Source organism: Lipomyces oligophaga (assembly GCF_038497815.1).
Source record: "Lipomyces oligophaga strain CBS 7107 unplaced genomic scaffold V1516scaffold_7, whole genome shotgun sequence".
Classification (NCBI taxonomy): Eukaryota; Fungi; Ascomycota; class Lipomycetes; order Lipomycetales; family Lipomycetaceae; genus Lipomyces; species [Lipomyces] oligophaga.
The window spans coordinates 437,585-458,694 of NW_027117791.1; the positions used below are offsets into that span (position 1 = coordinate 437,585).

The 21,110-nt window shown below is 46.2% G+C and overlaps 10 protein-coding genes across 10 annotated transcripts; 5 read left to right on the forward strand and 5 right to left on the reverse strand.

The window, feature by feature from the left end:
- Window positions 1-79: 79 nt before the first annotated feature.
- On the reverse strand, window positions 80-2,924 carry V1516DRAFT_687172 (uncharacterized protein; the record flags this gene model as incomplete). Its single annotated transcript, XM_066923706.1, has 5 exons — window positions 80-2,360; window positions 2,422-2,527; window positions 2,599-2,637; window positions 2,747-2,769; window positions 2,902-2,924. The coding sequence occupies 5 exons, from the start codon at window positions 2,922-2,924 to the stop codon at window positions 80-82; spliced, it is 2,472 nt and encodes an 823-aa protein (XP_066775653.1).
- Window positions 2,925-3,488: 564 nt separating this feature from the next.
- On the reverse strand, window positions 3,489-5,532 carry V1516DRAFT_679861 (uncharacterized protein; the record flags this gene model as incomplete). Its single annotated transcript, XM_066922994.1, has 5 exons — window positions 5,354-5,532; window positions 5,173-5,287; window positions 5,040-5,119; window positions 4,089-4,994; window positions 3,489-4,025 (listed from the first exon to the last, which is right to left on the reverse strand). Coding segments are annotated over exons 1-5 (1,475 nt in total), but the record flags the coding sequence as incomplete, so codon positions are not given.
- A 101-nt stretch (window positions 5,533-5,633) lies between these two features.
- V1516DRAFT_679864 (chromosome segregation protein Spc25-domain-containing protein) lies at window positions 5,634-6,777 on the forward strand. The gene is made up of 4 exons (XM_066922995.1): window positions 5,634-5,980; window positions 6,032-6,097; window positions 6,143-6,289; window positions 6,336-6,777. Exons 1-4 carry the CDS (start codon window positions 5,731-5,733, stop codon window positions 6,680-6,682), a joined length of 810 nt encoding a protein of 269 aa, XP_066775655.1. The 5' UTR covers window positions 5,634-5,730; the 3' UTR covers window positions 6,683-6,777.
- V1516DRAFT_679867 (uncharacterized protein) lies at window positions 6,778-7,688 on the forward strand. The gene is made up of 2 exons (XM_066922996.1): window positions 6,778-6,829; window positions 6,885-7,688. Exons 1-2 carry the CDS (start codon window positions 6,815-6,817, stop codon window positions 7,362-7,364), a joined length of 495 nt encoding a protein of 164 aa, XP_066775656.1. The 5' UTR covers window positions 6,778-6,814; the 3' UTR covers window positions 7,365-7,688.
- V1516DRAFT_641645 (Nup133 N terminal like-domain-containing protein) lies at window positions 7,663-11,096 on the forward strand. The gene is made up of 3 exons (XM_066920107.1): window positions 7,663-8,136; window positions 8,184-9,536; window positions 9,592-11,096. Exons 1-3 carry the CDS (start codon window positions 7,827-7,829, stop codon window positions 10,986-10,988), a joined length of 3,060 nt encoding a protein of 1,019 aa, XP_066775657.1. The 5' UTR covers window positions 7,663-7,826; the 3' UTR covers window positions 10,989-11,096.
- Window positions 10,852-11,492, reverse strand: V1516DRAFT_679870 (Tctex-1). The gene has a single exon (XM_066922997.1). The coding sequence runs from the start codon at window positions 11,445-11,447 to the stop codon at window positions 11,040-11,042; it is 408 nt and encodes a 135-aa protein (XP_066775658.1). The 5' UTR covers window positions 11,448-11,492; the 3' UTR covers window positions 10,852-11,039.
- Window positions 11,493-11,644: 152 nt separating this feature from the next.
- V1516DRAFT_679872 (emp24/gp25L/p24 family/GOLD-domain-containing protein) lies at window positions 11,645-12,527 on the forward strand. The gene is made up of 3 exons (XM_066922998.1): window positions 11,645-11,826; window positions 11,883-11,965; window positions 12,018-12,527. Exons 1-3 carry the CDS (start codon window positions 11,676-11,678, stop codon window positions 12,459-12,461), a joined length of 678 nt encoding a protein of 225 aa, XP_066775659.1. The 5' UTR covers window positions 11,645-11,675; the 3' UTR covers window positions 12,462-12,527.
- On the reverse strand, window positions 12,504-13,224 carry V1516DRAFT_679873 (uncharacterized protein). Its single transcript, XM_066922999.1, has 2 exons — window positions 12,986-13,224; window positions 12,504-12,888 (listed from the first exon to the last, which is right to left on the reverse strand). Exons 1-2 carry the CDS (start codon window positions 13,055-13,057, stop codon window positions 12,589-12,591), a joined length of 372 nt encoding a protein of 123 aa, XP_066775660.1. The 5' UTR covers window positions 13,058-13,224; the 3' UTR covers window positions 12,504-12,588.
- Window positions 13,225-15,162: 1,938 nt separating this feature from the next.
- V1516DRAFT_516271 (kinase-like domain-containing protein) lies at window positions 15,163-17,111 on the forward strand. The gene is made up of 2 exons (XM_066919150.1): window positions 15,163-15,790; window positions 15,867-17,111. Exons 1-2 carry the CDS (start codon window positions 15,653-15,655, stop codon window positions 16,965-16,967), a joined length of 1,239 nt encoding a protein of 412 aa, XP_066775661.1. The 5' UTR covers window positions 15,163-15,652; the 3' UTR covers window positions 16,968-17,111.
- A 1,206-nt stretch (window positions 17,112-18,317) lies between these two features.
- Window positions 18,318-21,051, reverse strand: V1516DRAFT_687179 (actin interacting protein 3-domain-containing protein; the record flags this gene model as incomplete). Its single annotated transcript, XM_066923707.1, has 2 exons — window positions 18,318-20,903; window positions 20,959-21,051. The coding sequence occupies 2 exons, from the start codon at window positions 21,049-21,051 to the stop codon at window positions 18,318-18,320; spliced, it is 2,679 nt and encodes an 892-aa protein (XP_066775662.1).
- Window positions 21,052-21,110: the final 59 nt, after the last annotated feature.

The following is a 21,110-nucleotide window of genomic DNA, read 5'->3' on the forward strand; positions in this document are numbered from 1 at the left end:
GAAAAATATTTTAGCCGGCTTCAATGAATATTTAAAAATCTCCATCAGTCTAGACGGGCCACACGTCCATATCCTAATTCTACTCCTGCCCAAATCCAATAGTCTCTTCAACCGCCAGCGTCAACTTTTGAACAAGCGAATCATAATCTTTGTAGGCCGGAAGATCAACACGGTTAAAGCAAGTATGCGATTTGGGTAGGGCATTCGTCTCTCCAGCCTTTTCAATTGTGAATCGGCGCGGTCCGTCACTTCCCTGAAGATCTTTGAATCCGTTCACCGGAATACGTGACGTACCCGTTGTGAACTGCAGTAATCGCGCTCGCTGCTCTTGCTTATAGGATCTGACACACTTCCAAAACCACTGGATGACTTCATCACTTTCAGAATAACCCCGATAATCGGTATGTCTCTTCCAATCATCAACATCAATATCAGCAACTCCTCCGATCAAAAGCTCTAGCTCACGCTCGTCAAACACATGGATTAACTCCTGGGGAATCAACTCGCGGAATCCAGACATGAACGCCTTAAACTGCTCTTCAATACGCTTGGAAATTCGCCATTCCGTAACAAGTTCAACATACTCCTGCTTGTTCTCATTTGTAACAGCAATATTCTCTCCACCAGGTTTCAGCTCAATTACTACTTCTTCGCCGAAACGATCATCCGTGACGGTGAACGTCTCCATAATAACATCTGTAATGTCATTTTCAAGAATGTAACTCAAACTGCGGAAGTACTCGGCATCGACACCTTCCATATCTGCAAGCACAACCTTCTTTCCAAGAACCATCTTGTAAAATGCGCCAATAAAGAATCCATCCAGATATCGTCGATGGAAAATACTCATACCAACAACACGGCCAATAAATTTGAAGTAATTCAGATGCTCAGGATTGATACCTGAATGAGGATTAATCTGAAGAGTGTAGTTATCGTGTGCAGAGTATTCAAAAAGACAGTAAAACGGATTGAACATCTCATGTGACAGCAAGAAAAAGTATTCGCGTGATACTCCACCATAATCAAGACCCTCTTCACCCTCAAACTTGATCATCAGTCGCTTCTTAAGATCCTGCGGGCTCTGGCGCATGATCTCTCCATAAGAGTCTTCAAAAATATGGCCGCGACGAACTTTAATATGGCATTGACCAGGAAGATTGTGAAGCGCAGGTTGCGACCGGAAGTAAATGACTTTGCGTCGGAAATCACGCTTATACTGAGGAACATTCTGATCCAAGCTCGAGGGCAAGCGTGGATCGTCCCAAGTGGTCGTCTTGGTGTTGTGATCGACAAAGTAAACACGAGCGGTGTTTGTCAAACGCATTTCCCATCCACTCGGGAGAGGACCAAGTTTGGACACTGCTTGCTGCTGGACAGTATTAGCATTAGGACCATACATGCGAATGTATTGCTGTCGTCGAGGATCGACCCAGGTAGTGGTTCTAGTGTTGTGATCAACGAAGTATACACGGCCCTCTGGAGTGTGCCGCTGCTCCCAACCTGATGGAAGCTCTCCCAGTCCGGCAGTGGTCATTCCAGAGTTTGAATACTGCAGGGCCTGAACATTGTTATTACCGCTGCCACTGGCGCTAGCGCTAGCATTGGCATTGGTAGCTGGAGCAGAGCTAGCAGGAGAAGAGGGCGAGGTAGTGCCGGACTCGCCCCCAGGCAATGAACGATTACGGTGTCGACGGCGTTCAAGCTCTCGAGTAGATTCTAAGTTTGCTCGTTGGTCCGACTCATTCAAGTCAGACGGTGGTCGGGTCCAAGTGGTAGATCTGGTGTTATGATCAACATAGTATGTTCGTCCAAGGCTGTCGGTACGACGCTCCCAGCCGGCGGGAAGACGACCGTATTGATCTTCAACCGAATTGTAAATGCGATTGGAATTAGATCCAGTCGCGGGAGCAGTCGAATTAGTTCCCGGGACGGGAGTGCTGGCAACAGAGGCGGAAGAGCCATTAGATGCGTTATTTACCGGAGGAGGAGAAAGCGCATATGATGCAGGAGCGGCACTCGCTGCAGCCGATCCCGAAGAACTAGCATTAACACTGGCAGAAGTAGAAGTAGCAGCAGCAGTAGCAGAAGAGGACAAATTAGGAGTCGAGCTTGAAGTAGCTCGAGATGAATTCGCACTCTGGAAATTAGTGGAGAGACTGATGATGAGTTTACCATGGACAACAACATTATCGTTTGACTTTTTTAGTTCTCGAGTGATAACCTCCTCGGTGACCTTATTCAGATCGATAACATCGCCAACTCGGATGTTTATGACACCAAGAAAACCCTGGTCTTTTCGCTTGAATTTTTTCTGATCGAAGATTTGGACGGCGATGATACTAGATTCAGTGACATTTCTAGAACGAAGCAAGTTAGCACGCACAAGAACAAGAAGTCAGAAGGATCAGAAATACATACAAATCAAATGACTCGTTCCAATAGGGATTCACACTTTTACGGATGGGCGTAGTAGTGGAGGTCTGGTTACCATCAACAGTGACGACAGCGAACGGGTCGGGAAAGCCTGCGCAAAAACGATGTGAGCGGATGAGGACGGAAGAGAGAACAAAGGGAGCAAAAAGGACAACAACGTACGTAAGATTTCGCGCTTGTAGAGACCATCAGCAGCGATGACTAGAAACAATCAAGCGTTAGACAAATAAGAAGCTTGATTAATCGCGGTCGCAGAACCTGGGGCAAATCGCAGGAAACGCACGACCGGACTAAGTGCAAATCTACACACCTGTAAGACGCAACTTGTGCGTTCTATACGGAAACTGGTCAGCAGGAGGAACGACAAAAATGCGAGACAGCCAATTACAAAAACAAATCCGTCCAAATAATTGGATTGATCGAATAGGCAACTAGCAGACAATCGAAAACACAGACAGATCTTACCTGGAAGACGATCCGGTTGTCATGGTGGCGATCGCTAGTCGTTAGGGACACTGTATATAGTAATTACTACTATAGACTGGTTTCCAGTCTTGTGCGGAGGATGAGGTCGGACAAGGAAAGCACAGTCGGAACACAAAGGCAACGGAATGGACGGGAAACAACGTCCAGACAGGTCTTCTGGTGACGAAGAAGAAGAATCTGGCGACGAAAAGACCCGGAAACCAACCGATTCGTAAGTCTAAAACGAAGAATAAAGCTTAGAACGAGCGAGATTGGAGATAGAAGAAAAGGTTGTGGGACAAGTGCTGAGCAAAGCCGGGTAGAAAAGAGGGCAGGCGCAGCAGACCCAGCTGGCTAACACACCACGGGAGTATGCTCAGCTGGGGTACGTTTTGTGTAATAGGTGTGTTTGCGAGGGCTCCCGAGCAGGATCGAGGCACGACAGCGACCGCAATTCAGGATAGAAATGAGCGGAAAAAATCGAATTAAGGTAACCCTTTACGTTGAATCCACTAGTTCAATTGACAAATGCTAAAAGATTCGAATCAGATAATCACGTAATCAGCTTGCATCCGTTGACTGCCTCGGCTATACTTGAGTCGAAATATTCTTGCATTGGGCTGCTTTATATCTGGTCTATTATGGGGCTGAGTGCACCAGTGACAACTTCGATCTGCACAGTTAAAGGAGTCATTCATGTTACCACAATAGGTCCGCTCACAGCCGATTACGATTTGCTCACGGCCTCATCCGCTTACTAGTGCTACTTGCGTGGCATACTGTATTAGCAAATACAGGTCGATACTTGTTATGCTGACTATTTATATACATTAAACTTATATCAGTAAATCTTCAGCTACTCTGGCCTTTCAGTACTCGTAGCTCGGCTTCCAGCTTATCAGCCTGTTTCTTTGCCTCTAGCAGGACTTGAATAGTCTTTTGTAGCTCCTCATAGCGTTCGACAACTTTCGCAGTAGGCATAGCCAGCTTGGAAGATATTGACAGTTCAGCTAACACAGTCGAAACCTTAGCATGAACTGTAGGCTTGAGCGTGTTGACTCGTGTTGAGCGTAGAAACACTCCGGGACTGAGCTTTTCATGGAATGAAATTCCGTAAAGTCGTTCTAAATGTCATTTTAGTTCTGCGATACATACACCTATTATACACTGAAATTCTCCTAGCTTACCTTCTCCTTGCGACACACGTTTAGCCACACGTTTAGCTATTGCACTTTGTATCATTTCAGCCTTCGTTTCAGCCTGCCGTCCACTGCTTGAACTCGCTGCCGGCTGGTGCGAGTTTCTGTGCTGCGCATGCTGTCCCTTGGAATCATGAGCTGCTGCTTGTGCTGAGGGTGACATCTGAGCATTTGCTTGGTTTGTTTTTGACTGATGTAGTTGTTGGCCTTGATGCTGGCCATTAGTATTTGGACCAGCAGCTGATACAGGTGTCGTAGATACTGTAGCACCCGCCGGCCCTGTCTCGGATACATTTTTTCTTCTGCGGTTCTTATCTGCGGCCAGAATATTGGTAGCCAGTTGGGAAAGTCCTTGGCTTGATTGAAACTGCGCAAACGAAGCAGAAGTCTGAGGTGATTCAAGCAACCGTAGTAGATCTTGTCGCTCCTGCACTAGTTTCTTTGAAGACTCTTGAAGTTTCCGATACTCCAAAATGAGCTTCTCTTCCTCCGCAATCTCGGCTGGCGATCTACTTAATAGTCGTTCCAGATGTTGCTTTCGAATCACCTCCTTCTCTTTGTTGAAATCCATTGCATTATAACGTTCGATGTCGCGTGCAGTCCAAGTCATTGTTCTGTTGTCTCTTCTGAGCTCGAGTAGAGTCCGGCAGCAGAAATAATATCGTTCTTTCAAATCCTCAAGCGTCCGTAAAGAGCGCGGCTCATCTTCTTCTGGAAAGTAATCGTATCTATCATTGATAACCAACCAACGCAAGTCATATTCTCGACATAATTCAAACAAATATGCGGTCTCACGTGGAGTCCAAGCTGCGTCAGCAAGGCATTTATCGTACTCCTCTTCCGTATAAGACATAACGTCCACAGGCTTATTGTATTTAGCAAACAAATATTCACCTGGATAGATTAGATTTATGTTTTGAAAACTCCAAGTTCACATACCTGCAGCTGGAGAACCTCTGACCCAATGTGACAATTCTAGCCCATCAGTTCTGGCCTCATTTGTAAATTTAGACCAAATCCTGTTCTATTTAGTATTTACAACACTGCAAGCTGAATTACAGTACAAACTGACCATGGTGACACCTTTTTGTTCCATTTTGGCTTTTGTTTAAACTGATTCTGCATGACCGTCACGGCAGCAGATCCATCATCTCCAATTAAATTTTGCAGTTCTCTACTAATTCCTTCTATTTCAAGGTCAGACCAAAATTCATTTTAAATGTAAAATTATGCTCAACTTCAGTCATACTAACCCATTTTCTTTCCTTCGGTCTTCATTCGTTTCGCGGGTGGAGGTCGTCCAGCCGGCGACCTCCCTGGCAAATCCAGCATATCTCTAACATCTGCCGAAGAAGCCATTGAATTATAGCTAACTTTGATTTAACGCTTAATGAAGTGTAAAGCTATAAAGCTAAATAATTTCTGAATATACCATAGTTGCGACCCCTTCAATACTAATTGCAGTATGCATCTCTAGTTGTCAGGGTAATCCTATCACGTGAAGTACTCCCAACGATTTTACTATTTCGGATGTTTGTTTATATCTTGTTTGTCTGAACAGCTAAAAGCTTGCTAAACCAGATGAATTTTTAGTATAACTGCGAATCCACAAACAGAGTACGAAATTGAGATGAGTTCTATTGCTTCATTGAGATCAACTATGGAAGCACTCGAGCTGTCTAAACCTCTGAGCTCACAGAGTCCGGACGAGAATAGTCAAATAGGGAGTGTATCCATTCCACAATTTAGTTTCGATTTCACCAAGCTCTGTCAGAAAATGGATAATTTTCAAGCCCGTTTTGATGAATATATTGCTAGTGAGCGGAAAAGAGTTTTAGAAGAACGGAATAGGTTTGATAAGCAGATTCAAGATGGAAAGGGTATGCAGTGGGTTTGATTTGATTTGACGGCTGCTAATTATCTACGAATAGAACAAGAACAGAAAATGATTACCCAGATTGATTATTACCGAAAGAAAGAAGATGACATCTGCCAGGGTACGCATGAATATATGGGATAGTAGATCTATGCTGACTATATAGAAATTACACGAGAACAGCAAGAAATCAAGGACACCGAAAAGTCGATAGAATCTTTTGATTCACAAAAACGTGAGCTGACACTCCAACTCGAGGCTATCATGAAACAAATTTCGGAAGTTCAAATGCAAAATGAAAGAAGACGGAACGGTATGTTGTTTCTCCTTCTACAAGACTTCCACTAACCAGTCATTAGAGCGGTCCCAAGAGCGAGCGAGAATTCTGCAGCAAACCTCATTGAATGTTCCTGAACTGGAATTTTGGGAAAAATATCTTGGTCTTCGGATTGAAGCTGTTCATGACGATCATTTGAAATTCGTATTTACTCTTGTTGATGATAGTAACTGGGACAAAGAATACTACGCTGTTGTTGATCTCTCATGTCATGACTATCAAGTCCCTGAGAGTCAGCCAGAACTTGCGACTGAAGTTCTCGAACCTATTCTTGCGCGTCTAAACAGTTCACGCGAATTCGGAAGATTTTTGAAGGAAATTCGAGCAGGCTTGAAAGCAAGTGGACTAACCTCGAAAACTGCCGTCTAATAGTTGTAAATCCGGGTAACTTTCATGGAGGGACGTTGTAAAGTAAGGAATTACTTCTGAATTAGTTTGAAAATATTTCTGCTGTTGGATCGAATAATTAAATAATTAAACAATCGTTGATCTGTAGAAGAAATGTCGGACAATCAGGTAATGCTCTAGTCGGAATGCTTGTGAGAGTGAGAACCCAATTAACAGGATCAAGGATGATATTGAAGCCATGAAAGCACGCGTGGCCGAGATGGAAGCGGAAGCAGCAATGCTGAAGGAAATGCAAGAGAACTTGGATAAAGAAGGACAGGAACTAAAAGAAGATAAAGAAGATATTGATGCGCGAAGTGTTTACGTGGGTAATGTCGATTACGAGTCCACTCCGGAAGAGCTGCAATCGCATTTTCAGAGCTGCGGATCGATCAATCGAGTGACAATTTTGCTAGATAAGTTCACAGGCCATCCGAAAGGATATGCGTATGTCGAATTTGCTGAGCCTAGCTTTGTTGCGAATGCGCTCGTTCTGAATGAATCGCTGTTTAGAGGCAGAAATTTGAAAGTCGTACCTAAACGAACAAATGTTCCGGGAATGTCAGCTCGCCGAGGGCGTGGTCGAGGAAGAGGCAGAGGTTTCAGAGGTGGTTATCGCGGAGGCTTTCGAGGGCGTGGTCGAGGAGGATATTCTCCGTATTAGTACTCTCATTGTCGCCGCGAACTTACGATTATAAGGTCTTTCGATGGCAGCAAATTACTGGTATCGAGATTCGGTTAACTTACTTCAAATCAATGGGTCCGGGCTACTAAGCTATCGCCATAAGGCTGGGTTGAATATGTACAAGATATGAATGAAAAATTAAATAAGAATGAACTTGAAGAATGATAGAATAGAAGATAAGAATGTTGCGAGGAATAATGATAATATGATGATTGGCACAGACGTTCTATCACATATTTGTATTATATGATTGTATAATATTTAAACTGCATGAAGCATATTTTTAAATTGTATTGAATTCTGTAAAGTTAAGTATCGTATTTGTAGATGTGATGTCCAGAGTATTAAGAGCAACTCCAGAATTCTCCCATCGAAATTTTTTGATTTACGCGTTACTAAGTAAACAACGGCAATAACAACGACAATAATAGCGTGAACAAAATGCAATCACTTCAAGTTTCCAAAAAACGGATTGCACGGAACCAAGCGCGTCGAAGTCGTCAAGTATCGGGTTTATTACGTCAGGCGTCAACGACAAGTACTAGTGAACATGAGTCGACGAGTGCGGTTGTTGTCTCAAATGATCGTTCAAGTGATCGAGTGAATGACCGGGATCGAACAGTTTTAGTTCCTCATTCGCTTGGTTCATCTGAATATAAAGTTCGTGACAGTGCGATAGAATACACGAGGAATCAGAAATATTGTGTTTTGAAACTTCCTGCATTACCAAACTTATTGCAGTCATCTGATGGTCAGTTTGTTCCAGGATTAGTGCAGATCGGTACTAATAGAAGCTAGATACTTTTCTAAGTGGAAGTCTCGATTCGACTACTGATTACGCATTGCTTGTATCCCCAACTTCTGCTTTCGTTTGGCGCTACACGTCGCCAGATCATCTCCCTAACACAATCTCGTTTCCTATTGTCAACGCGACGGGTGCGTTACCATTAGGCGTGTTGGTCTCCCCCAGTGCCGGTGATAGTGAGCCCGGACTGGTTCTTGTCCATCCACACACCGGTGAATTGACGTACTGGGAAGCTGTTGGAGAAGCATTAACTGAAGGACTCCTACATCGCAAGAAAGGCGTCGAAGCCAAAATTGGGCTCTATCAAGGCGAGACTCTGGAATACTTGCAGAACATTGAACCAGTTGGCGTTGTTGTTTCCACAAGCTCAGGAAGATTTGTGTTGGTTGAGCTGTATGACAATATCGGTCGGCCTGGAATCACTTGCACTGTGATGCGTGGTACTGGAACCGGCATGTGGAGTAATCTAAAAGGCGTTCTCAAACTCGGCGGAACTCGACGAGATGTGGTTTCGATTAAGCCCGGAAAATATTTAGGACGAACAGAACGATTATTTGCCACTATCAACATTCGTGCTGGTGTTGCAATGTGGCACTGTTCTCGAGGTGGATATTACAATCTCACTACTGAGCTCGAGCTCAAAGATCTACTGCTGGATTCTATTCGTGACATCTATCCTCAATCGGAACAGACGTTTGAAGCACATGATATTGAGCTACTTCCCGATGATGACCACCGCGCTCTGATTCTCACTTCCTTTACATACGACGAAGAATCGAACCTTGGGCCAGAGCGCATTTTCTATATGCTGTTCACGGTCTCGTTTGATGGCGAGCGAGCAGAAATCATCTCTGCGCATCGTATAACTTGTTACTCCGGCCAGTCGACGAAACGGCCGAAGCTGCTTTTACCGAAGCCAGGATACACAGCATTTATTGTGTTATCACATGCGGTAGTTATGTTGAGTACGATTCTTGAACCAAAGTCCGACACTACAACTTTTAAATGGGAAGATTTTGTTGAATTCAAAAAAGGTAGCATCGATGTCATTATTACAGGATCGGAGGATATGCGTGCTGTCAATGACCAAATTACTCGGCACGCTGGTGTCGTGCTGGTGTCTCGTGGTGTTGGTGTTGTTCGACTGGAGCGGTTCGAAGATGATGCTGGATCGGGGACCTCCGATTCACGTGCAGAAGTGATCAAAAGTAAACTTGAGCAAGCAGTCTATTACGGCTTCGAAGATGAAAGTCCGCTTGAGTTTGGCCAGAGCCGGGAAGTCGCGTATGATATAAACGATATTGAGAATGCGATTGCAGTTGTTAGCGACGAGATTATCAGTGCCAGTAAGTTTTTCCAATCGTATGTCGTAGAGAGAAAGGGGAAGATATTAATTGCTAGATTCGGTATATTCAACGGATTATCCTGATACTCTTGAAAGTCTCACTTTACGGATGAAAGCGCTGAGCCGGCTTTCGGAGCAGATGAGATCTGTGTTTCCTCTTCTTTCACAGGAGTGCCGACTAAAAATGCTTACAAAGATGGAGAAATGCGAAGCATCACGGAACATATGGGGATATTGGAAGATGACGGGAGCTGGAAGTCTAGTTGACCGAAATAGTTCGATCAACCAAGTTGTTCGTGAGCTGTCTGGAACAAATCTGTCGGCCGAGGTATGGATTCGTACACAGGTGACGAAGATAGGTGAATTGGCAGTACTGTTTGCGCTTAAGAGCTTAGTGCGCGCGCCAAATCATGCTGGTGTGGATCGAGAAGAAATGGTGCGACAGGTGGCCGAAGCGAACGAATTGTTGATCATCTTGTTGACCGGCTCCGCATATTTTGTTCGACACTACTACAAGACGGCGATATTTGGGCTCGCAGAAAATGCTTGGGACGGATCCTCGACTGAGCCGTGGACTTCGACGTGGGATGTCTTGAACGTGCTAGGCAAGCAATTTGACATCACACGAGAGCTCGCGAGCCAGATCTGGCAGGATCCTGGATCGGAAGGACAGGTGGAGCTGCTTTCGAACCAATTGCTTGGGTTGGCGGAATGTCTATGTCGGGCATATGACGAGAGGATTGTCTATTATGAGACTGGACCAATGACAAGTGAAGCTAGTGAGCAGGCGCGCGACTTACGGAAACTCTATGTGGAGCAAAGAAAGACGTGGATTAAGCCACTGCTTGAATTTGGATTTCAAGACAAGGCTTATGAGTTGGCTGAGCAGTATCAAGACTTCAGACTACTTTCTGAAATGTGCCGAGAAGAGAAGTCCTCGCTCGACCGGCTAAGCAAGAAAGGAAAAGCCGATGATGTTGCCGAGGAGGTTATGCAAGCTCGCGAGCGACTGGCCGGTCGAATCAAACATTATTTCGACGACTACGGATACGAATTTGCCGCCGTTCTCTATGAAGAATATATAGAATCTGGACATGTGACAGAATTGTTTGTCGCCTATCCTGGATATCGGACATATTTAGAGCGATTTTTGAATTGTGGGAAATACGACCGCATGGCGTGGATCCATGATGTACAGGTCGGAGATTATCAGCAGGCAGCAGGCCGACTTCGCAAGGTTGCTGCCGCAAGCGAAGATTCGACTGTAAATAAGCTGGTTCAGCTGAGTATTGCAAAATTATGTCTTTTGCAAGCTACTGCAGAAGGCAAAGGAGACGATCACGAGGGAGAAGAAGAAGTGGACAGGTTATTAGGAAAGATACGGTGGGTTCGAGAGCAGGAAGTCAAGGAGGCAGAGGCTGCGGAAGATTTCGAGATGATTGACAATGTTTGATTATCCATTCACACCAACAAGTGCACAGTCCGTCTCCAAAAATAAAAAAGATCATTTTGCTATCCAAGTAACAGTAACAATAACATGAATATCATTTTCCTTGCCTAATGTGTGCGACCACGTCCATAATCCGTCCTTATCCGCATCCCAGTACGCGCCTGCCGCTGTATAAACCGCCGTTTGGCCAGTGAGGCCGGCGGGGGGAGAATGCACAAAAGTCGCGTAGACGATGAACTTGTGTGTAGAGCAGGATGATGTTAGTTTGGATAATATGTCGGATATTAAAATTGATGTCCATGTAGAAGTAGACTCGTGACTATATGTGGTTGTGGATGGAGACGGCACGCTAGTTGATAGCGCGTTCGAGCAGATAGATTCAAGCTCGGAGGACTGGACTGGTGCTGTTGGCGAAAGTTTGGACTCGGGTACTCGAGGAGAGTCCCCTGCTAATGTAGACATTTATGAATACGAATTTGAATATGAATATGAATATGAACATGAAAGATCATAAACATGGATTTGGTTATGGATATGTATCAACATGGACTTTTCCATATGGATCAGGTAAACAGTGGGATTAGTACCATTTACTGCGTGCTGTCTTCATCTACGCGTTGACACAGCTATCCTTTTACGAGGAATTTAATAACGTAATTCAATATATGATAAACGAGGGACTTATTCATAATGAGTCAATCCAATAGTGCGATGCGGTTGGCGACATTGGGATTACTATTGTTGTCGCTACTCACGCGCGTGTCTGGACTATATTTCTATCTAGAGGGTTCTGACCGGAAATGTTTCATCGAGGATCTTCCACAGGAAACCGTAGTAGTGGGTAAGCATTTTCACTCTAGAGATCTAGATTGCATGTGCTATAACTAAATTCAAAAGGACACTATAATGCAGAAGAGTTTGTCGAGGAGACGAACCAGTTTGTTCAACCAGATGGCTTAGGTGTGCATATCACCGTCGAAGTAAGTACCTAGCGCTCTGTACGGAACGAGATCAACATGCCGACAAAAATAGGAAATTTTTGACAACAATCACCGAGTCGTGTCGCAACGAAATGCTGCACAAGGAACGTTCACATTTACGGCAGCAGACTCAGGCGAGCACCGGATCTGCTTCCAAGCGAATTCGGGCAATGCAGGCTGGTTTTCACGTCATACGATTCGTATGCACCTGGACATCTCATTTGGCGACGCTAGCATGCTCTCCAAAGATCCCCGACAGACGGAAAAACTTTCTACGTTAGTTGAGAAAGTCCAGGAATTGAATCATCGGCTCTCGGATATCAAGCGTGAACAGATTTTTCAGCGCGAGCGCGAGGCCGAGTTCAGAGATAAATCGGAGGCGACGAACGCCCGCGTGGTTCGCTGGAGTATAATCCAGTTGTTTGTGATTGGCGCGACTTGTGCCTGGCAACTGCATCATCTACGAGGTTTCTTTGTTAAGCAGAAACTGGTCTGATGCCGTACGTAGAGAATTGTTGTAGATACGATCGAGGCTATCAATATATATATATATTACACCAAACTAACGGAACTAAGAAGAAGCTGCACTACTCGGTCCGGGCCCAGGACCACGATGAGGAGAACTATGCGGAGTTGAGTCTGAGGAAAAAATTAACAATGACGGCAGTAAGTAAAAAGAAGCAGAGCATAGTCGGCCCAAATCGATCGTCGTAAGGTCCAGCCCCGCGCCGCCGAATTGCTGCTGCTCGCCAGTGGTATGTGACGAGGGCGTAAATCATGGTCGCCATTGCGATGATTGTGAAGAGGCCTGCAGAAAAGCGTCCGACTCTATCGCCAAAGTTCAGCAGAGCGACACCGAGTCCGCCTAAAATGACGGTGAAATGCAGCCATGAGAGAAATGTTCGCTCGTTTGCAAAGAAAACCTATTGCTGCGGTTAGATCGTCCGAAACATAAAAATTCGCAGCCATTCACGGCATCATTGTAAATATATATATGTATATATGAGAGAACTTCATTACCTTGGGCTCGACTCGGACTGGCAAAGCAATCCGCTTTCCTGGAGCACCGGTCAGGATGGCTGTGGACGACATGACGAGATTGCTGTGTATATGAGGAGAGATGCTACCGCGATATTTGCAATTGCAAGATCTTGTTCAGCCTGGTCGATTCGACTGCGAAATCGTCTAGTTCAACTCAAACCGTAGAAGCGAAAAACTTGCAAATGCCGCTGGATCAATACCGTCGTTGGCACAGCTCATGGAATAATCATGTAGAGCTCAATTCCGGCCCTCAGCAGACATCTACCAAACGAACAGGGGTTTGTGTTGACGACGGCGCAATCGTGCTTCCATATTCAAGCACGTGGGCCAGAGATCAAGTGAGCGCATGGGTCTTGTACTGGAGATGTGGGTCTCTGCGGTGGGAGTTTTGAAGGGCTTCTTCGAGGATGGCAGAATGGCAATATGATGTGATTATGTAACGCTATGAATGTGAGTGTGGCAGATTGCGGACAGCGCACATATTTGAATTTGAAGAGAGCGAAAGATGCGAGCAGTCAACTCCGTTTAGTGAACATATTTCGTAGAAAGCAGGGACGGGTGCCGAGAAAGGGTTTGCTGCAAGGCACTGGATATGCAGACAAGAAATGTGAGGAATACATGTAATAATGATGTTTAGACTATGAAATATCATATGCAGGACTAAATAGGGGATAGAATGTAGAAATCACACACAGTGGCGGACAAAAGGCAAAAACCCAAGACGACAGAGACCAAAGAGACGCGTAAATTGTGTACGCGTACGCGTCTAGATGTGCACAGTGTTCTAGGGACAGTCGATAGTCATTATCGCCGTCATATGGGCTCGTAGTGTAGTACGCCACTCAATGCAAGCCAGCAATTGCCTTACAGTCGCGTCGAGAAGCCCGATTTCTGAGAAGTCTGACAGTCAGCGCAGCAAAAAAAACTGTGCCAAAAGAATTGTACAAATCTACAGCTGAAAGATCAGATTGAACAGCCTCGAAAGAAATTGAAGGAAGACAAGTTTTTTGTTCTCAAGCTAAAAATACACTACAGCGTTTGTCCACCTTTCTTGACTGGCCGGACAAAACGTATGTCCCTTCGTGGCACTATTTCCTAGTCTAGTCCAGTGTATGGTAGCTCCGGAACACCAACACGCGTTTCCACTTAGTCTGGACTTTGGTCCGGACTTTTGGTCCATAAATATTAGCCGTGGTCGACTACTTGTGAGTAAGTGAGCAATGAGTGAGTAGGGAGTAGGGCGTAGGAAGTAGTCAATAGCAAGTACTCAATAGCCAGTAGTCAATGGCCTCTAGCGACAATCTCAGCCAACACCATGTAGACAAACAGCCATTGACCAGCAATCAATCGTCAGCAGCTGTTTTCAGCTGTTCATACCTCTACATCTACCCGCAACAGCTCTATGCAATCCCTCTCTCGACCATCTTCTTCCTCAACACCCTCAATCCGTACTTATTCCCTTCCATCCTCAATCCACCTTCAATCCACCCTCATTTAATCCACCCTCATTTAATCCACTCGCAACCAACCAAACTACTCTCAACCAACCCACCCTCAACCCTCCACCGACCGCCTCCAGACCTGCTCGCGCTCTCGCCCTCGCCCTCGCCCTCGCCCCCGCCGCCGTCCCCCAAAAAACGCATCCCAAAACAGGCAGGTCAATAACAACTCTCCCCGTAATCCAACCCCTCAGATCTGTCCCACTATATCCAGACCGCTGCTTACAACCTGCCCGATTCGGCCGCTCCTCTTGCCTGCCGAGTGGCAAACCCGGCCCGCACAAGCCACACTAGCCACCCTCGCCGCGCTGTGCTAAAATAGCCCTGTCCTACGCGTGCTGCCGATCACCTTTCTATGGCTCCTTGGACAGTTTTACTAGACCCGTCTGTGGCTGAGCCGTCCGTCTAGCTCCCTCGCACTAAGTGGAGAGAGAACAAGGATGACTGGACCTGTTGACCTGTTGACCAGTTCGTCCAAGTTCGTCCACTCTGCCGTCTCTCTTGCCCTCCGCAGACTTCTTCCCTCTCCACCCTCCTTCCATTCTTCTGTTCTATCCCGTCCAGTTCGTCTGTAAAGGACTTTTTTTTTTTTTTCCACAGTTCGCTTTGCATGGTATCGCTGATAGTACAGTCGCTCTCTCGTCGCCTGCTACACTCTCTGCCTCGCTCTCAACTGCCGCCCCCATTGCTTCTGTCACTGTAGCTGCTACTGCATCTGCTATTGCATCTGCTCTAGCAATAATATCACTTCCGTCCGCAACGCTGCTTGCTACTTCCTCGCCGTCCACCCTGCTGGTTCGCCTCCGTCTGTTGTGTTTGGCTCATTCTCGCCCCCCTCAGACCTTCTGGATAGTCAGTCCTTCTTCTTCCTCTTAACCAGCCAATCCGCCGTTCTACCACGCTTGCCCGCGACCTCCCGTCCCCGTCCCCGTCCGTCGCTACTCCCCGTCGTCGTCTGGTCTAATCCGTCCCACTGATTCGGCCAGTCCGCTTCTACGCTTCCCAGCAAACCCAGCAAGCCCAGCAGCCCATCGTCCTCCACGGCCTCGCTCCGTCTCCTGACGTCCACGACCCCGACCCCGTCCTCGCCCTCGCCGACGACCCGCTTCGACCCCAGCTCCGCCGGTCCTCTCGCTCCTCCGCCGCTATGTCGTCCACCGCCGGCCAGCACACAAACGTCGTCGGCGTCCACTACCAGGTCGACAAAAAGATCGGCGAAGGCTCCTTCGGCGTCATCTTCGAGGGAAAAAATCTGCTCAATGGCACCTCCGTCGCTATCAAGTTTGTACGTTCCCGTCCTTCTCCCCTCCCTTCTCTCCTCCCACTCTATCCGCTCCCGCTCCTCTACTAACCCTCCGTAGGAACCTCGCAAGTCCGACGCTCCTCAGCTCCGCGACGAGTATCGCACCTACAAGATCCTCGTCGGCTGCGTAGGCATTCCCAACGTCTACTATTTCGGCCAGGAGGGTCTGCACAACATCCTAGTGATCGACCTTCTCGGCCCTTCACTCGAAGATCTCTTCGATTGGTGCGGCCGCCGGTTCTCGATCAAGACCGTCGTCATGGTCGCAAAGCAGATGATCACCCGCGTCCAGACCATCCACGAAAAGAACCTCATCTACCGCGACATTAAGCCTGACAACTTCCTAATCGGCAGACCCGGCACCAAAAATGCAAACCTCATCTACGTCGTCGACTTCGGCATGGCAAAACAGTACCGCGACCCCAAAACAAAACAGCACATCCCTTACCGCGAGCGCAAGTCGCTCTCCGGAACGGCTCGGTACATGTCCATAAACACCCATCTAGGACGCGAGCAGTCGCGCCGCGACGATCTCGAAGCTCTCGGTCATGTGTTTATGTACTTTCTCCGGGGTGGTCTGCCATGGCAAGGTCTCAAGGCTGCCACTAATAAGCAGAAATACGAAAAGATTGGTGAAAAGAAGCAGACAACTCCAATCAAGGATCTCTGCGAGGGATTTCCCGAGCCCTTCGAAAAGTACCTCACTTATGTCCGCAATCTTGGATTTGAAGACACTCCCGATTACGACTATCTCCGAGACCTATTCACACAAGCTCTCCGCCAGGTTGGCGAAGTCGAGGATGGCGAATACGACTGGATGAAGCTCAACGGTGGTAAAGGCTGGAACTTACCTACGAAGCATTCTAACTCACAGCACCTGCATTACTCTTCCCAGAACAATTACCATTCATCCAACGACGCCCGTATGGCAAGTGCTGTCCGCCATTCCCAGGTACAGTTGACTGCTGCCCGTCTTAACCAAGCTCAGCCTCCGCCGCCCTCGCCGGTGGCTATCCGGCACGGTTCAAAATCACGACGTGGTGCTGGTCAGCAGTCATCTACCCAGCAGCAGCAGCCGTCGCAGCAACAAGTCTCTAATACTCAGCGGACCGAGAAGAAGACCTTCTTCGAGAAGTTTGGTATCTTCTGTTGTGGTTAATCATCGTTCTCCGTATCCCGTTTCTTGTTTTTTATTATATGGTTTTCGACTTATAGTCGATCTGGGTGAATTAGGTTGATTCGGTTATTAATTTCTCCTCTTTTTGCATGATGGTTTTGTCGAGTACAGCAGTAATCCAGAGAGGCCTGTCTCTTCTGAGTTTGTAATTTTGAATGTTTTTTTTTGATTTTGTTTTGTTATTTGTTCAATTCTTCTGCTGTTTAGACTTTTCATTGAAAAGCGTTTTTGTCCGAAAACCGACCGAAGTGCGTTTTCATTTACTAATGCATGTGTGAGATTTTCGGTTCTTTATTTGAAATCTGTGATAACATCTATTTTTTTTTTGGTATGACACTAGTACTTCTGCTGATGTCATTCCAATCAATTGGACCCACAGGCTCTTCATTTTTATTTTTAGATCATGTTCATTTTGGTAATGACAGATCTACTTCCATGTCTAAAGTTTTTTTTCGTTGTGGTGAGTTATTCGCGATGATGTTGATGCACTGCTTAAATGTCTGCTTCTTGAGCAAGTTCTGTTTGTTTGTTGTATGGCCGGTGTCAGTTTCGTTAGAAATATAGTTTAATGTATTCTATATTTATATGAATATGTGGATGATGGTAAAGCAATAGTATGTCGAGGTTTCCCACGAATCAGGTATCGTAAGCCGTTATCTATAGTCGGAAGATCAGTTTTACTGTTAAAAATAGACATACACCTAGCTCTATGAAATTTGGCCTGTGAACCCGAATTCAGAATGTATTAAACTCTACCTACAATTGATCAAATCCTATCGATAAGACAAATGTGCGTCTTAAATCATCCTAGCTTGGAAATCATACCTACTTTCGACTCATATTTGGACAAATTTTGACAAATTTTGTAGCCTCGTCAACCGAAGGCACTTGAATTGTTTCAGTTGACTGAATAGAACTCTCGCTCTTATGCTGTTATCATGCTATATGGTATAATACAATACGAAAATACGACATGAGTTGAAGACAGATTATTGAGTAATATTGGATACTACTGGTTATGACGCTATCGTGGTTATCATTAAAATTGATAATAAATTCGCTGATGATTAAGAAAGGCAAATGCTGCTAATAGCAAACACTCAAGATGAAATGGACTGATGATGATGGTATTGATATTTGCGATAAATTCCAATAATAGGTCAACCTATTGTCAATGCAATGTCAAATGATGACGTATAATCCACTTATACAAAATGAATCAAAATCTAAAAGAGAGGCCTGTATCTGCCTCGAACGCACCTTCTCCACAATTCAATTAACCTATCATCGCTCTCAAATAGACAACCCACCGTAGAATTAACTACTATGCAATTATATCCCCATTTCCATAGCGGCCTCTATCCAGGCCAACCGCGCCTTCTCCTCTCTATCAAGTCGTTGCTTTTCAACAGCCTCCACGCCGCCAGTGTCCTTCAGCTTGTTTTCCTCCACATACTCATGTAGCTCAACCTCGAAAGGGTCCTTCGGCCTTGTCGTAAGCTCCAAAGCGCGAATCTTCTCTGCGCGTCCGATCGCTTCAACGCGATCTTCATGATTTGGTTGCAAAGTCCGAACTTCAGCCAGCACTGCGTCTCGTGTAAACCCACCAGAAGTAGCATTGTTGCTGGATGCGAGATCGGATGTTGGCAAGCCTGGAGTCCGAGGCCGAGAAGATGAATTACGAGACTGTTCGTCAAGAACTTGTTGAAGCAAAGAAAAGGTTTCAGCTGTAGCATCGAGATCGTCATGTAGATCAGCAAGCAAGTCTTCCTGAAGAGTGAAGAAACCTTGTTCGTCGACAATGACATCCAGTTCAGCTTCAAGAATTTTCTTCCAAGTCGGTTTCTCCGTTTTGATGTACGTGTCTAGCCGACGCAGTTCAGTCCGGCTTACAGCTAACTGATGTGAAATTGCGTCGAGCTCCCGCGGGAATGGCCGGACCATGCGTTTTGCAACGTCAATTCGAAGCGCTTCGACAACATCTTGCAAATCGTCGACTCGCGTCAAAAGATTATCCACATCGCCTCCAAGAGTGTTATGGTACGCTGTAATTTGAGTGTGTCCGTTCACTGTGATATTCGTCGTGCTGCTACCAAATGACCCAGTGATTTTGGACTTGATCGATCCTAGCTGATTTTGAAAGTCCTTGCGGAACGTCGTTTGGATTTTGTGGAGTGAAGTAAGTTCGGTTCGAAGCGATTTTATTTCGGCGGCGGTAATAGGAGCCAGAGCTGTTGAGGCTGCAACAGGTGCCACTGAAGGTTCAGTGAGCGCATGTACCGCAGTTTCAGTTGAGTCAGGATTTTCAGGTACTATCACGGTTGGTCCAATTGATTTGTCGGTAACAGCTGGATCCAAATGAGACTTCCTTTCGACACCCTCAACAGCTGTACGAACTGACTCTTTTAATGCGTCCATCGACTCCTGGACCAATTCCGCACCTGACTTTTGAGTTTCAACGATTTTAGTTAAATCCAAACTCTGTTGGGCCACAAGATTTTTCAAAACATCGAATTGTTTGGCTAAATCGGCGACTGCCTTCTCGATGGCTTGCTTTCCTTCGATTTCGGAGTCTGCCTTTAATATCACGACCGATCCGGAAACAACATCAGCGATCGTAGAATCATCTAATTCATATGCAATTCCGGTCGTCTTGTCTAATAGTAATAAAGCAGGAAAATTTTCCGTGCCTGGATTATAACCGAACTGCTCAACAAATAAAAGCCGTAGTGAGGCAACAGTGGTAGGGAATATATCCAGATGAACTTTTTTAACACGGTCTTGTAGTTTGAGAAATATAACATTTCTTACTGGTGCAGGTGGAAGAGGATGATTAATCGAGTTTGATCGGGTGGTTGAACCAGGAAATGGAACTGGAATTTGTGCAGGGGTGGAAGGCGCTGAAGGAGCAGCCGAGGGAGGAAGTGCAGATTCGCCAAGCGTATTGGTCTGCCGGAAAATGGATTTCTGCCTTGTAGGCCCGATTTCCATTTCATCCAGCTCCTCCACTGGCGACACCATATCACTCACGCTGACTTGACGAGAATTAGGTGTCTGAGACGGTGGTGTTCGGAATATTTCAGGACTGCCCCCTACTGCAACGGCAGCTGCCGCAGCAGCTGCTGCCGCTGCGGGACCTCCACTGCGTGCAAATTGATAAGCAGAATATCGATGAGATGCTCGACGAGACATAGTGTGGCCACGTTGTAACTGGACAAGCGGGTCTCTGGCAGTTGCCATAGCAGTGGTTGCGATAGTAGCCGGAGAGGTTTCTATGACAGGTATATCTCTTGAGCTCGCAGAACTTCGGGGAGTGACACTGACAACATCCTGAGGATTTCCCGGTGATATATAGTTTGGAGGCAATTTTGTCGGAGGCGGCGTAGGCAAATGACGCGGGGTTGACGTTAGGCTGGGACCCCCAGAAGTAGGAGTCGGAGTAGTCGTGGTCGACGTGGGCGCATAAGAAGCTGCGCGAGAAAGCATGCTGTAGTCTTTGGTTGGCGATGGCGGCGCTTGAGAGTGTGTTCTACGTATAGCATTTGCCGCTACCGCCGAAGATGATGCTGCCGATGATTGCAGGGCTTGCTTCTGTTTTAATGTTTCCAGCATGCGAACAATGATATTCTTAATCTTGGGACTGTACTCAGCAACGGTCTGTTGGCTTTTCGGTTTTGCAAGAGCGTCTTCCAATACCACACGTAGTACGACAGGAACGTCGTCAAATCCAGAATTTGAGATGCCTGCATGCTGAAAGGCGCGGCAGACTGTGTTGAATTCTGTTCCCAGAGAAACATAGATGTCTGACACGTCATTGTCTGACCAGGAATTTGACGCCCAGCGCGGCAAACTTTCAAGCATTTTTTGCGCAGACTGTAAGAGCCTAGTCACTGCGACATCGATACTTTCAGAATCGATCTGGAGCAAAGTTGCGTGAGTGAGGAATCGTATAATCCAAAACGACGGAACTTACTGGTCCTGGCTTCTTAGCATCTTGCTTCCTTCGAGCAGCGGCCGCTGCTGCTGCTGCAGTCGACACCGAGACTGCAGGACTGGACGGTCTCATTCAAGTTTGTGCCTTCCTTTTGTTCTGATTCAGTAGTCCGTCTGAATCCTCTGCGATAC